We start from the raw sequence: 14,901 nt of genomic DNA, 5'->3' as shown, positions 1-14,901 counted from the left end.
GGTGGAACTCTCAGCTCCTCCTGCACCATGCCTGCCTGGATGCTGCCATGCTCCTGCCTTGATGAAAATGGACTGAAGCTCTGACCCTGTAAGCCGGCCCCAACTAAATGCTGTCATTTATAAGACTTGCCATTGTCATGGTGTCTGCAGTAAAACCCTAAATTAGACTGAGAATTATATTTCTGGACTGAGCCACACTACCAACCTCTCTGATTCTCTAGGGAGGAATGGTGAGCATCCACAATAAATTCCTCCACACCTGTCGATTCGATTCGGTTCGAATCGGTTCGATTCGGTTCGATTCGGTTCGAATCGGTTCGATTCGGTTCGAATCGGTTCGAATCGGTTCGATTCGGTTCGATTCGGTTCGATTCGGTTCGATTCGGTTCGATTCGGTTCGAATCGTTATCTTATCATAGACAGGGCATAGTGCAGAGGGGCGACCTGTTCAGAAGAAGTGAGTGCGCGCTCCAACGCGAATCGCTTTTCTGAGCGGCTCCGCCGTGCGCGTCTGAGTCCACTCCGCACGCCTCCATTCTGGGGTGCTTCTCCCAGCGTCCCACACTTCGGGCTCACGCACTTCCACACGCTTCACGCCATGCGCAACCGCGAGTTTGTACTGCCAACCTTAGGCTTCCGCCAGGGACTCTGGCGGTCCACGCCCAGAACCTGGAGGAAGGGCGTTGCTCCCCCTCGCTGTCTCAGGTCTGGAGACCTCGTGACCCTGAGAGGCAGGGCACATTTTCTTCTGTGGCTGTTTAAGAAAGCGATGGGGAATGCTGGACACATGAGAAGAGGCGCGTCCCGCCTTGGAGTGTAATTGAAGACTCTGCACAGCACAGTTAACACTGCTTATTAAGGCCTCACTCCCTCCCAAACTATAAACCGGGCATTTTCTAGAAATCCCAACGTAAAGGGCAAAGGCTGTCCTAAACTCCTGAGCAACCCTGATGATTTCTGATGCTACCTTATCAGGTCACCAAAAGGATTAGATTGCCTGGGGACAGACAGCTGGGGAAGGACAACCCAATCCAGCATTGGAGAAGTTTAGGGTAGGGTGCAGGGTGTGCCTGCCGCCAGGGCCCTGTCACACCTCAGTCTCCGTACAGACTGTGGGGCTGCGAGAGCCTGGTGGCCCTTTTGACTGGGGCTTGAAACTTAGCGCTCAGGAAAGCTCTTGGGCCCTCGGGAACGTGCCTAACGCGCCTTGCAGGCCCACACTCGTCTCTCCTGTCAAACTCGCAGCTGTCCAGTAGACGCAGAGGAAATGAGGAGGGGGCTCGCCTTAGGACACTCATGCCACCCGGAAATGTGTCCTTTTGCCTACTGGGGGTGAAGGATACAAGGCTGGGGAAGGTGTTTGGGGAGAAGATCAGGCATGGAGTCCAGAGTAAAACCATGGAAAAATGCATGAGAAAGGCCATAAAGAAACTTAGAACTTGTATACTGACATTAAAAAAAACAAATTAAAATGAATAAGTAAAGAAAGAAAGAAAAAGAAAGGAAGGAGGAGAGAGAGAGAGAACCCCAATACCCTACTGGCCTTCTAGCTTGTCTCTGTCTCCAAGGCAACACAATTGTAGTCTTAAAGTGGTGCAGCGAATTCTGGGTGTTGTAGTGTCGAGGAAGCAGAGGGGTAGGAGGTGCGCTTGTGAGTAAAACGGAGTTAGCAGAAACGTCTGATTCAAGGAATGGTTTGGGAGACTGAAAACGCTTTGCAGATAGTTTTAGGATGCTGGCATTTCCTTAGGTAAGAGAGAGGAGAAGAAAGGGCAGAGCGCCAAGGATTGTGGGAGTTATAGTTTTGCACTCTGTGCCGGTCTGGAGAGGGAAATCACAAGCCTGCGCCTATGTGGACAGCATGCCCTGCATTTAGCCTGCTTTTTCCCCTAGCCAGGGTTCCAAGGTCAACTAAAAAGGCTGATTCCCATAAGGAATCTCATGGCCTTCCTGAGAGCACCGGCGAGGTGTGGGGATTGGGGTGTCAGGGGATTGGAGTTGAGGGGGGTGTAGGTCGAGGGACAGCATTCGTGCAACAGTATCTGTGCAAACCCTCACGTTGTGTCTGGCTTCCTGGGTTATAGTGAGTGAGCAGAGAGCGACAATGTGGAGCACTCAGGTTTGTTTTTCGTTCTCCAAATTGGACAGGAAATCCGAAATCCGACTCCTGAGGCAAACTGGGTCACTGCCTGCCCGCTCTAATGAGCGTCCTTGTTGCTCTGAATGTAGCTTATTAGGAGCCAAATTAGTGTGGTTGCCAAGGATAAAGCAGTGCATAGAACCGGCATGGCCTTGAACCTCACTTTATTTTTTTAAGATGTTTTTGTTTTATATGTGTGATTTGCCTTCACGGATATAAGTATTGCATCTGTGTGTAGTACCAACAGAGACCAGAGGAGGGCACAAGATGCTCTGTAACTGTAACTGGGACAGTCCTGAACTGTCCTGTGAATGCTGGGAACTGAAGAGGGCATCTGATCCCATTACAGATGGTTGTGAGCCACCATGTGGTTGCTGGGATTTGAACTCAGGACCTTTGGAAGAGCAGTCAGTGCTTTTTACCGCTGAGCCATTTCACCAGCCTGAGGAGTCCTGTTCCTATCCGCTGAGCCATCCTCTTCTATTTTGTTTTGAGACAAATTTTCATGTATTCCAGGTTAGCTTGAAATTTACTATATAGTCAAAATGGCTCTCAACGCCTGATTCTCCATACCTACTGTTTAATAGAGGTGCAGGACATGCGTCCATTTTCTCTGCCAATTAAAGTATTAAAAGACAGGAAATAATGGTGGTGGTGCTTACCTTTAATCTCACCACTCAGGAAGCAGAGGAAGGAGGATCTCTGTGAGTTCAAGGCCAGCCTGTTCTACACAGCGAGTCCAGGACAGCCAGGCAAACACAGGGAAACCCTGTCTTTAAAAAAAAAAACGAAAAAGGGGAGGGGCAGGAAAACATGTTACCAGAAGCCAAGGGGAGTCCCGGCAGAGCCATGAGACTGGGGATACCAGGATTCATCTTGGGGCTCTTAGTCTCATTAAAAGCATAAGAAGGGGCACAGACAGACACTCAAGCGCCAAGAACTGACACATCAGAAGTTAGGACCTGCACAGCCATCCTGCTGCAGTCTGGGAGCGCTGCACTGGAGTCAGGAAGCCCAGCATGGCGGGTTTAGAGCATACTTAGGCTTGGGCCAGCATCTGAGAACAGGGAGACACAGACAGGGCTTTCTGCTCTTGGATTTCTGTTTGAGGGCCAGCAAGGCGGCTTAGCCGTTAAAGATGAGCTGCTGAGCTGGTGCCCTCAATCCACACAGAATCACACGGTACTCGTTGCATAGACACGGAATCAAAGTGTAACACGTTTTTTAATTTGACAATTATAGATGACTCCCAGCACCCCTCCACCCGGCATTAATTCCGAATGCTGTTTTGTGAATGTAGGAAACAAACATTCAGCTATTGATTCGTGTGCAGTAAAGAAACGATGAGAACGACCCAGAGGAGAAGGTGTGGGGGAAACTCCTGCAGAGGCTCACGCGGCTGCTCTCCTGGGTTAGTGACGCCGCACTGCCCTCACACAGGCTTCCTCCTGCGCCTCTGGACACACCGATGCTCTGCGAGTTGACAGGCCAGAATGAGAGCTTCCTTAGCTGTGAAGTGCTCAGAGGGCTTGTGAGGGTTGAGGGAGACACAGCTGCTTCACTGGAAGGAACAGCAGGGGTCATCTCTACGGAAGAGGAGAAAGGGCGAAAGTCACATCGGGACGCTCATTTACATCATCCTATATTCTCAGAGCTCCCCAACAACCCCACAGGACACCCCGAGCCTGTGCTGCAGACCTCCCTCTCGGACCCGGCCCCTCCTGGCCACGGTCCGCCCACTTTCCTCCTCTCCCCCCACAAACTGCTTCACCAGCTGACCTCACTTCCCTCAGACCTCGTGAGGATTTGAGGGGTTGTGGGGGGGGGGGAGCAACCAGCGGGGCAAGTCTGGAGCAAGAGTGAGGTCGAGGTGTGACCAAACCCCAGAAACCTCGTCTTGAGACTGGCAGGAGTGGCGCCTGCACATCCTAGCTCACAGAGCCCCTAGCCTGCCACCCTTGAAGTGGTCGTGTAACCTGGCAGGCAGCCGGTTACAGGTTCAACTTTCTCCATCCTTAAGGTAAGTCCAGCAAACATCTGAACTTCCTTTTTATGTACATACAGCATTTCCAGAACCTTGGCCCCAGCCAGTGATGTGCACACACCCCCAAAACTTCCATCTTCTCCCAAAAGGTTTTGATAGCCTCCCCACCCCATTAAACGAGCTATCTCGCTGAAGCTGTCTCACAAAGACTGTTTCTCCTGCACTCACCACCAGGTGAGATTCTGCATTGTACACACCCACCGCAGCTAAGCTCTCTTTCCCTCCAGTCCACCTCAACAGGCAAGGAGCCCGGATATGCCTGACAGGAAAAGCAGACATGATGTGTCAGGGGTCGGCTCCCAAGCTGGCCTTGAACGCAGACATCTACCTGTGTCTGCCTCCTGAGGGCCGGAAATAAAGTCATATACCACCAGCACCCGTATTTTTAACCTTTGAACTATCTTCCTAACTGTCTAATAATAATAATAATAATAATAATAATAATAATAATTTTAAAATATAATAACAATAATCCCACTTAGAATTTTATTTTATATATTGTGCTGGGGGGTACACATGTGTCGCCCACAGTAAAGGAGAATTAACTTAGGACTTCCCGGGCGATTCTGTGACTTTGAGCCTATAAACCCTACCTTGGACATTCGGTTTAGAGAGACTATCTTGTGCGTTGTATGGATGCATCACCTGTCAGTCAAAAGGCCTATGGCTTAGGCAGGAAATAGGAGGTGGGACATCCGGGAGAGAGAAAGGATTCTGGGATAGAACCCAGCAAGCGATAGATATGCCAGAAAGATGTGAGATTAGCCCAGCCAGCCACATGGTAGAATGTAGGCTAGAACAAATGGACTGCTTTCAGTGACATCTAGTCAGGGAAGAGCCTAGCTACATAGGCAAGGCAGTTGTCGATATATTCTGAATCGAGTCATATTTCTGGGAGCATGGGGCAGGGCCTAACTTCAAAGTTAGTTATTTAAAGCCAAGCTGCTGAGTCCCGTTACAGCAGGTGAAGCCACTCTACTGCCAGGACTGAAGATGGAGTTCTGTTCTCGGGATGTGTAAGGAAGAGTGGAGGGACTGCTCCAGTGTCTGCCCCTCCGTTCGTGCGCCAGGCACAGTATACAGGCACGAGGCACACATACCCAAATGACAACAACAACAACAACAACAACAACAACACAATGTAATGAAAGAAGTTTAAAGGTTCCCAGACAGCCAGGGCAACACAGAGAAACCCTGTCTCAAAAACCAAACAACCAGACAAGAGGTTTGAAGGTGAGGTCCAGGACCCACGGGCCCGGTGCGATGCCCTTGCCCTCCATGCTATACCTCAAATCCAGGTCCGGGTTACAATAGTGGCAGTAACACTAGAGAAGACAACAGAGAAAAATAATATAAAAAATACAAATCAAACAATAGCTGGCATTCACCTCCTGAGCTCTCTGTCTCCCTCAGCCTTCAACCCCAGTCCGTGAGCCGCACTCCTGCCGGGAGCCTAGGCCAGCAGGTCTCCACCTGCGGGTCAGGCCCTCTCACAGGGGTCACCTAAGACCACCGGAAAACACTGATGTTGACATTGTAATTCATAACAGTAGCAAAATTAATTATGAAGTAGCAGTGAAATAATGTTGTGGTTGTGGATGTTACCACAACCTGAGGAACCGTATTAAAGGCTCAGCGCACTAGGGTGGGAGAGGGCCGCTGCTCTGGCAGAGCTAGCAGGGTTGTCCTTGGCTCGCGCCCCTGGCCTGGCCGCCCCGCCTCTTTTCTTGCTCTTGTTTCCTGCTCCAAGTTCATTGCATACTCAGTGCCCCACAGATTTGCTTTCACAACTCAGATGGCATGCAGCTCGGTTGGTACAGGGTCTCCCCAGCCGGCGGCGTGCTGAGCTGGTCTCCAGCATCCCTAAAGTAGATGTGGCCGGACACACCCATAACCCCAGCACTTTCATCCAAGGTCACCCCAGCCAGAGTCAGAGACCCTGTCCCGACCAACCAAACACGAGTTGAAGAGGTGACTCCGCGGGCAGAGATGTGAGGACTTGGTCCTTAAGACTCTCCTGAGTAAGGAGGGGCTTGGGGAGGATACAAAGTGTCCGTTCAAAGGAAACAACTCCTAGTGGAGACCAGAGCCCGCCTGGCTCTCATCCATCTGTGGAGGCGGCTCAGTAACTAAGGCCACTGTGGCCGAGTCCAGTAAGAATTCAGTCTCTGAGACTGAATGAGGCAGTAATGCCGGAAATTGGAGTAGTAAGACTAACGCTATATCGGATGTACTCACAAGCTTGCTTTGGACATATTAAGTTACACAACGAATTTAGCGGAAAGATCGCTACTTCCGGTGTGGCTGACAGGTAAGAAGTGTGCTTCTCACCGGGCGGCTGCAGAATTTTCATTCCACCTCGTAATTAAAGTTTGGCAATGTTGAGAAAGTTTCTGCTTATGTTTTTTCCTCCAGGACTGTCTGTCAATTAGGCTCCATTCCCATAACAAAAGGAGGCAACCCAGACTTAAGAAACAGCAGCCCCACTTCCAGGAATATGCTAAGAAGCAGCTCAAGGGGGCAGCACAGGGTCGCAACCACCACTGAGCCCTGGCTGTCTTAAGGCCTCTGTGCTCTTCTCAGTAAAAGCATAATTCTGCCGGGTGGGTAGGATCACCCCGGGTAGCAACCATTTGAGGAAATCACCACTAGTGTACATATGACATCATTCTGGCAATATCTCGGCTGTGTACATCTCCCATATCTGCCCAAGTGGCCAGATTCGCAAGCTCCAATCTCGGTTTAAATTGCTCAAAGTGTATGTACCCTGGGGCTGGTATGATGTAAAATACACATATCCAAGGTGGATACAAGTTGGTAAAATCTCTTATCCATGGCCGGCTCCTCTTTGGGTATTAGTTAGAGCAGTACAATTATTCTAATTTTCCGTTTTAATCTCCAAGTGTGCACCGAGTGTGCATTGGTTTCTTACTGGAAAGGCACACATATCAATTCTAGAACCGCAAGAGAGACCTGGCTTCCAAAAGCTGTCCGATGACACCTACATGACTGTGCGCAGACACACACACACACCACACACGCACGCACGCACACGAGCGAGTGCTTGGGCGAGCTGGCTTTGCAGGACCACCGCTTCCCCTCTTGCCTCCCCCTTCTGACAGCTCTGGGCAGACTCCCTTCTCCCATGATACTTCCTCCACCTCTCCCTCCCTCCCTCTCTCCCTCCCTCCCTCCATAGATAGAAAGGTCCATCCTCACCCAGTCTCCTTTATTGTAGGACACAAAGAAGAACGTTATCACCATGTAGGCACACCTCAGAAAGTTCCATCCGCTGCTCCTCACAAGTCCCCTGGCTGTGGTGGTGGCTGGAGGAGGCTTCACTAAAGGCAAACACTGACAACCATTAATCACACCCAGGACCCCTTTTCGCCTGGCACTCCAAACGTGTGCCCTTAGGTGTCTCCTGGCTTGGAAGTTTCATTTATATTCAAGGTTGTGGCCATGTTCTCCCATCTTGGTAATCTCTCAACTTCCAGACAAACTGTTTGCTCTTTTGCACAGTCTAACCTGTACTCAGCAAAAACAAAAACAACAACAACAAGAACAATAACAACAACTACCCTGTTAGCAAACCACTTGTAGGTCTTAGGGAACCTCACTAATTTTCCTCTTTGTCCTTTTGACTGTTCGATTTGGTTGGTTTTTTGAAACAGGGTCCACCTGTGTACCTCAGGCTGGCTTCAGACTTATTATGTAGCCAAGGACGACCTCTTGATCCTCCTGCCTCACCTCCTAAGGACTGGGATCACAAGCACGCACCTTCAAGTGCATCTTACTCTGTGCGTTGCACATATGTGTGCATTCTGTGTGCGCACACGCGCGTGCATGCACATGTGCACACACGCATGCACATGTGCACATGCATGCACACTCACGCAGGCGCGCGCGCGGGCGGGCGCGCACACACACACACACACACACACACACACATACACACGTCAGTTCCTTCAGCAGTCCCTCTCCATCTTATTTTTATTACCTTTTATTTTATTTATTCTTTTTTTTGTTTTGTTTTTTTTGTTTTGTTTTTTTGAATTTGGTTTTTCAAGACAGGGTTTCTCTGTGTAGCTCTGGCTGTCCTGGAACTCACTGTATAAACCAGGCTGGCCTCGAACTCAGAAATCTGCCTGCCTCTGCCTCTGCCTCCCACTGCACAACCTGTTGTTTTGTCTTGTTTTTGAGATGAGTCTCACTGTCCTAAATTGGCCTCATCCAGCTGTGACCTGAGATTCCCTTGCTTCTGTGTCTGTGCTGCCCTCTAATGACACCTGGCACTCTTACCTAACCTTTCCTGATGTTATTTCTCTAGTTTGTGTTTTGAAAAGGGGTCTCACTAAATCAAACTGGCCTTGGACCTTTATAGCCGGGCATAGCTGAGTGGTGGTGGTGCAGGCCTTTAATCCCAGCACTTGGGAGGCAGAGGCAGGAGGAGTTCTTAGTTTGAGGCCAGCCTGGTCTACAGAGTGACAGCCAGGACAGCCAGGGCTACACAGAGAAACCCTGTCTCCAAAAACAAACAAAAAACAAAAAAACAAAACAAACAAACAAACAAACAAACAAAAGCTGTCCGTGTTGCCCTTGCACTTCCGACCTTGCCAGGAGCTAGGGTCCCGGGCACCCACACTGCGAGCGGCCCTAGGGACCAGATCGTGGTCTTTGTGCCACTAGACATACACTCCGCCGAGCCACACTGAGCATCCTAATCCAAGACAGTTTAACCGGAGCGATCCACCAGCATCGGGATTGTATCTGTGGTCTTCCCCTCTCTTAGTTTCCAGCCACATTGGCCTGCCACTCAACTTACCCAGGCATCTCCAGGGGGGAGGAGGGAGTCTGGAGGTCCAGGGAAGCAGCCACTTCTTACCTTGGAGTGCCCCGGCTGACTCGGATGAGCCCAGAGGAAGGGAGAGGGCAGCTGGGGCTGCGGATGCTCCCAGAAGCCTCGGGCGTGGGCGCATCTGTCTGACCTGTTCTCCAGTACTACCCTGTACCTCACTCATTCACAGGGGCGGCGCTAACCACCAGGCCACCCCGCAGCCAGGTCGCCAGGTCGAGCACACAGACCCACCCACCTTCTTCTTTGCAGTTACTTGTTTCTTCTAAGGAAAAACATGGAGAGGGTAGAGGAGGGGAGGAAGGAGAGAAAGAAGGAGAGAAGGGGAAAGGGAAGACAAATAAAGGAAAATTAGGGACTGGGTGGAAATTCAGCTGCACATGGTACAAACGGGACCCTTTGGTGGAAGGGGGACGGTCACCTGCTTAATGTCGCTCGGCTCAGGCTCTCCGCTGCCCCTTGGCTTTCCCTCTGTGTGAAGCACCCTACCCACAGATACACACACATGCACGCAAATGCATACAGTTTGCACGTGTGGACTGATGGCCTTGGTTCCTTCGAGCCTTTGCTTAGAGGTCACTTCCTGTGGCCTGTAATGGCCCAGTTCCCTGTAGCATCCTCTAAGAGCACCTCAGTCTCCCCGACTCCGGGCTCTCCTCACTCCCTAGGACAACAGTGCTCTTCAGACCCGAGCCTGCAACTGGGCCACTCCCTTGTCCTCTCACCAAAACACCAGCGGCATGGTCTGGTTTTGTTTTAAAGTTAGATTTTTTATTTGCTGTGTGTTTGTGTGTGTGTGTGTGAGTGTGCGCGCGCGCGCATATGTGTAGGGGGTATGTGTGTGTAGTGTGGGATCTGTTTGTGTATGTGTAGTGGTGGTGTTAGTGGGGAGTATTTGTGTGAATGTATAGTGTGCATGTATGTATATCTGTGATATGAGGGATGTCTGTGTAAGTATATGGGTGTGTGTATGGGTGCGTATTGTGGTGGTGGTGTGCGTATTTGTGTGTGTGTGGTATGAGTTTGCGTGTCAGGGTACACATGGGGAGGTCAGAGCACAACTAACAGCGGTCCATCTTGTCCTGCCACTACTTCCAGCCCAGGGATTGAACTCAGATCGTCAGCCTTGGCAAGAAGTTCATTTTCACTGGGCAGTGGTGGCGCACGCCTTTAATCCCAGCACTTGGGAGGCAGAGGCAGGCAGATTTCTGAGTTCGAGGCCAGCCTGGTCTACAGAGTGAGTTCCAGAACAGCCAGGGCTATACAGAGAAACCCCCATCTCGAAAAAAACGAATCCAAAAAACAAAATACAAAAAACAAACAAACAAACAAAAAGAAGTTCATTTTCTCACTGAGCCATTTCTCCAGCTATTTGTTTGTTTGCGGCAGGGTCTCTAGTTGTTCAGGCTGGCCTTGAACTTCTGATCCTCTTGTGTCCACCTCCAGAGTGCTGCACTAGAGGTCTGTCCACCTCCCTCAGCTCATCAACAGCACCTGGTACATTTGATTTCTCTTATTCCCTCTTCTATCTCAATGCCTAGAAGAAGAGTCAGCACAGCAAATGGAACATGAAGTTTGTCTGTTGCTTGAATGCATGATGTCATGTGGTTGTGCTGCTAACGATGGTGGAGTTGAGGTATGTAGGCTCGGTGACATCTCTTCCAACCTGAAAAGCTAATGCCTCTGTATACCCAAAACCAGAAATGATGAAGCCACCAACTCACCATTCAGTACTTGGAGGCTCAGCAGACCTGTGACAGTAAAGAAATGCAAATAGAATCTCAAAGGTAGCCAGACAGAACCCAGGTCAATACGGACCACAGCTCACCCCAAATCCCTGTCTCCTAAAGAGCCCTGTAGAATTATGGCCCACTTGCCTGCCTGCCTGCCTGCCTGCCTGTCTGTCTATCTGCCTGCCTGCCTGCCTGTCTACCTGTCTGTCTGTCTGTCTGCCTGCCTGTCTACCTGTCTGTCTGCCTGCCTATCTGTCTGTCTGCCTGCCTGCCTGCCTGTTTACCTGCCTGTCTGCCTGTCTGTCTGCCTGTCTGTCTGTCTGCCTGCCTGCCTGCCTGCCTGCCTGTCTGTCTGAAGTTCTGGCTGACCTGGAACTTGCTTTGTAGCCCGAGCTCACTTCAAACTCACAGAGCTCTCCCTTCCTTTGCCTCTGGGATTGATTAGAGGTGTGTAGTACTATGCTCAGTACCGCCCCATCTCATATCATCACCATCATCATCACCACCATCATCATCATCATGTATGTGTGTATGTGTTTACACACGTGACTATGGGCACAAGCATATTATAGCAAGCAAGTAGAGGTCAGAGGACAATTTGTAGGAGTCAATTCTGTCCTTCCATAGGACCTGGGGATCAAACTTAGGCCACCAGTCTTAGCAACAAGACCCTTCACCCACTGAAGCATCCTACTAGTCTGTGTGTGTGCCTGTGTGTGTGCATGTGTGTACGGGCACATGGTGTGTTTCTGCCGTGTGTGCTGGCATGGCAGGCAGGCCAGAGGCCAACCCCACTTGTCATTTCTCAGGAGCTATCCATCTTACTTTTAGAAACAGTGTCTCTCATTGGCCTTGAGCTCAGCCAGCCGGCTGGGCGGCCTAGCACCGGGGTTCCGGGCGTGCGCCGTTACTCCCAGGGCATGTTCTGGGCATTTAAGTCAGGTCCTGAGTTTCCAGGGGGTCCTGAGCCCATTGGGGGCACATCGCAGGTTCCCATCTTCACACACACTCCCTCCAGCACAGGAGGTGAGAGCAAGGAGCTGGTTACACGCGGCCAGGGCCCACAAAGAATGAGGTACTTACCAAGGATCCCTGTGGTCCATCCAGGGGACAGGAGGTGTTGATGAGTCCACAGTCCACCACGCAAGAGGAGAGCACAGGAGGGAGAAATAAATCACAACATGGACGGCGTGGGATACCCAGTCAGTGGTCCTTAGAGCAGAGCTGAGCCTGAGAGACCTGACAGCAGCGGTGAAGGCCCAAGGGCGAGGCAGGGCACTTCAGAGTTGCCAGTGTCTTTATGTGCTTCTTTATGCATTTGCTTTCATGTGTGTGTGTTTTGCCTGCATATGTCTGTGCACCACATGTAGACCTGGTGCACAGGTAGGGAGAGGTTCGGGGCTGGAGAGATGGCTCGGCGGTTAAGAGCACTGAGTGTTCTTCCGAAGGTTCTGAGTTCAAATCCCACTACCACATGGTGGCTCACCACTATCCGTAATGAGATCTGACGCCCTCTTCTGGGGTGACAGAAGACAGCTACAGTGTCTTATGCATGTGTGTGCGCGTGTGCGGTCAGAGGGCCACAGAAGGAGCTAATTTTCTCTTTCCACCACGTGGGTACTGGAGATCAAACTCAGCTTAGCTGCAAACTCTTTTCACCCTCGGAGCCATCTTGCTGTTCCTCCACCTGCCCTTTGGAAGATGAGAGTAAAGCATTCCTGCTCTGCCCCGACTCCCAAGAATCCCTGCCCTGCTGTGGGCCTCCAGGCAGGAGGGAGAAGGGGAAGCAGGCGAAAGAAGAAACACATGAACTTACGTTTCAATACTGCTTAAGCAGGAGCGCCACGGAGAGGAAAATCCAGGTGGAATTGTGGGGCAAGGCCAGAAGAGATGAAGAAAAGGGTGTTAACAATGACTGACCCTCCCCATTCAGCCTGGAGTGCCCTCCGGAGAGGCCCGCCCCGAGAAGGGGCCCGCCCACCGGAGGGGCCCGCCCCCAGGAGAGGCCCGCCCACAAGGGACATGGACTTGTCATCCAGGCCATGCTCAGGCGGGGCTGCATGCAGAGATGCTGGCTTATCTGTGACCTGTCTGCTTTAACACACATTCGTCCCTATCCCTGGAATCGCCTGGCCGGTTCCCCTAGGAACTCACGTTCCAGCAATGTAGAGGACATCAGAAAAGCACCTCCACTCTTCTATCAATCACGCCTCCCCCGACCCTGCCCACTTCCCCCACCCCACCCCCACCCCCAGCCCCCAGTCAGGGAGGAAGGCGTGGAACCCGTTTTTTATTTGGTTTTGTTTTCTACCTATAAACATATATAACTCTTGCTGTCCTGTGCTCTAGGACAATGGGGCAGTTTAAGACTCTGCTCAAACACTGGGACCCCAGTAATACATACCGTCCCAGACCCCAGTTTACAGTCCGTGGACGAGGGCAGAGCCTGAAGACCACCCAGTCTCCTCCACAGTGGGGTCAATTTCTCTAAAAATTGCTTTCTCTTCTCCTTTCCTCTCCCCCCCCCCCTTTTTTTGCTATAGACCTTATGTAGCCCAGGCTAACCTCAAATTTGATATGTAACGGAGGCTAGTCTTAAACTGCTAATCCTCCTGCCTCACTCAGCTTTCACAGTGCTGGGATCATAGGCAGACACGGCCATGCCTAGTTCGCTCCTTTCTTGTTCCTCCTTCCAAATATCTGGAAACATTCAGCTACCCACAAGAAAGGGAGGGAAAACAAACTAGGAAAGCATTTTCTTTGCTGGGCATGGTGGCATATACCTCTAATCCCTGCACTCAGGAGGCTGAGGCAGGAGGATCAAGAGGCTATCTTTGGTTATAAACACAGTTTAAGGCTAGCCTGGGCTCTTGAGACTTTCCCATCAAACAACAAACATCAAAAGGGCGTCAATAATAAAGGAGAGATAACTTACTTTTCACTGGGAGGCGGATTGGAAGCAGAATCAAGGAGTTCGTGTGGGGAAAACGGGCCACAAAATAAAATGGATGTTAGTCCCTTCTGTCCTGGCACTTCCATTTTCTCTCATAAAATACAGTGTTTGGCGACTCTTCTTGTGTTCTGGTGAACTCAGAGAGGAAACCAGGCTTGCAGAATCCCCGAGCAGACAGAGCCAGCAGCTCCTACAGTCTTGCCCTTGCCTTATCTGGGAGCGTTAACAAAATCTAACCAGAGCAGTTTCCTTCCCTGCACCCGCTGAACGTCCCTAATCCAAAATCGCTCCATAGGACACTTTTGAGTGCCAAGGTGACGCTTGAATAGTGTCCCTTGGACTTGTTTTCATTGATTGTTTTTAAGTTTATTTCACTTTATTTGCGTGAATGCGCCTGTGTAAGCATGCGCATGTGACCTCGCGAGCCACACGGAACCTCAGGCAATTGTGACCTGTCTTGAGTGGCGCCTAAGTCAGCTCTCCTGGGAGAGCAGAAGGTGTTTTCAACCGCCGAGTCACCGCTCTGGCCTCTCACTCACAGACCAAGGCTAGCCCACAACTCTTTCCGCAGGTTCAAATCCAGCCAAACTACCTCCACCACCTCCATCTATCTCCCCAGTGCTGGGATTCCCAGACTGAGTCAACACACCCAGGTTAGGCTTTGCATGCTGCCCGGATCAGATCTGGGGCCGCGGGGGGTCAGGGTAAGAGTCGGAACTGATAGAGTCCATGGAATGCTCACAATTCTGAAAATGTCTGAAACTCGAAACTCATCCAGCTTCACATTTCAATTAAGGACTCAAGACCAGACTAGAGAAAAGCAGGATTTGGCTCAGCCGATCAGAAACATCCAAAATACTCATATTGTGCAATCTGGAACTTTGCAATGGGCTGAACCAAGCAAATCGATAAATTGTTGTGACCCCTTCATGAACCTGTCTGCGTTGCTGTCCCTTCATCCTCTGTCTCCCAGTGTGCAATCCTGTCCGAACAGAGTTCCCTCAAACTGCTTCTAGTTTTTCTCTGTGTAACTTGCGAATCACTTGCCCTAACAAACTTTCTTGTTGTGATACTGGGGATTCCATAAAGGATCTTACACAGCACTCTTCCACTGAGCCACGCCCCCAGCCTCTCAGGGTATTCTAGGCAGGGGCTCTTCCACTGAGCCACGCCCCC

The 14,901-nt window shown here is 50.8% G+C and overlaps 1 protein-coding gene across 1 annotated transcript in view; it reads right to left on the bottom strand.

Annotated features, from left to right (window-relative positions):
• Positions 1-3,698: 3,698 nt before the first annotated feature.
• LOC127676332 (epididymal protein 13-like) overlaps positions 3,699-14,901 on the bottom strand; it is a 29,032-nt gene continuing 17,829 nt past the window's right edge. The window contains exons 9-15 of the mRNA XM_052172258.1: positions 13,708-13,713; positions 11,856-11,864; positions 10,764-10,790; positions 9,278-9,304; positions 7,404-7,525; positions 5,472-5,509; positions 3,699-3,726 (exon numbers count right to left, since the gene is read on the bottom strand). Of these exons, the coding sequence (XP_052028218.1) occupies positions 3,699-3,726; positions 5,472-5,509; positions 7,404-7,525; positions 9,278-9,304; positions 10,764-10,790; positions 11,856-11,864; positions 13,708-13,713 (257 nt within the window). The remainder of the gene's footprint in view (positions 3,727-5,471; positions 5,510-7,403; positions 7,526-9,277; positions 9,305-10,763; positions 10,791-11,855; positions 11,865-13,707; positions 13,714-14,901) is intronic.

Source organism: Apodemus sylvaticus, chromosome 1, assembly GCF_947179515.1.
Source record: "Apodemus sylvaticus chromosome 1, mApoSyl1.1, whole genome shotgun sequence".
NCBI classification, from domain to species: domain Eukaryota; kingdom Metazoa; phylum Chordata; class Mammalia; order Rodentia; family Muridae; genus Apodemus; species Apodemus sylvaticus.
This window is presented reverse-complemented; position numbering and strand designations above follow the sequence as displayed.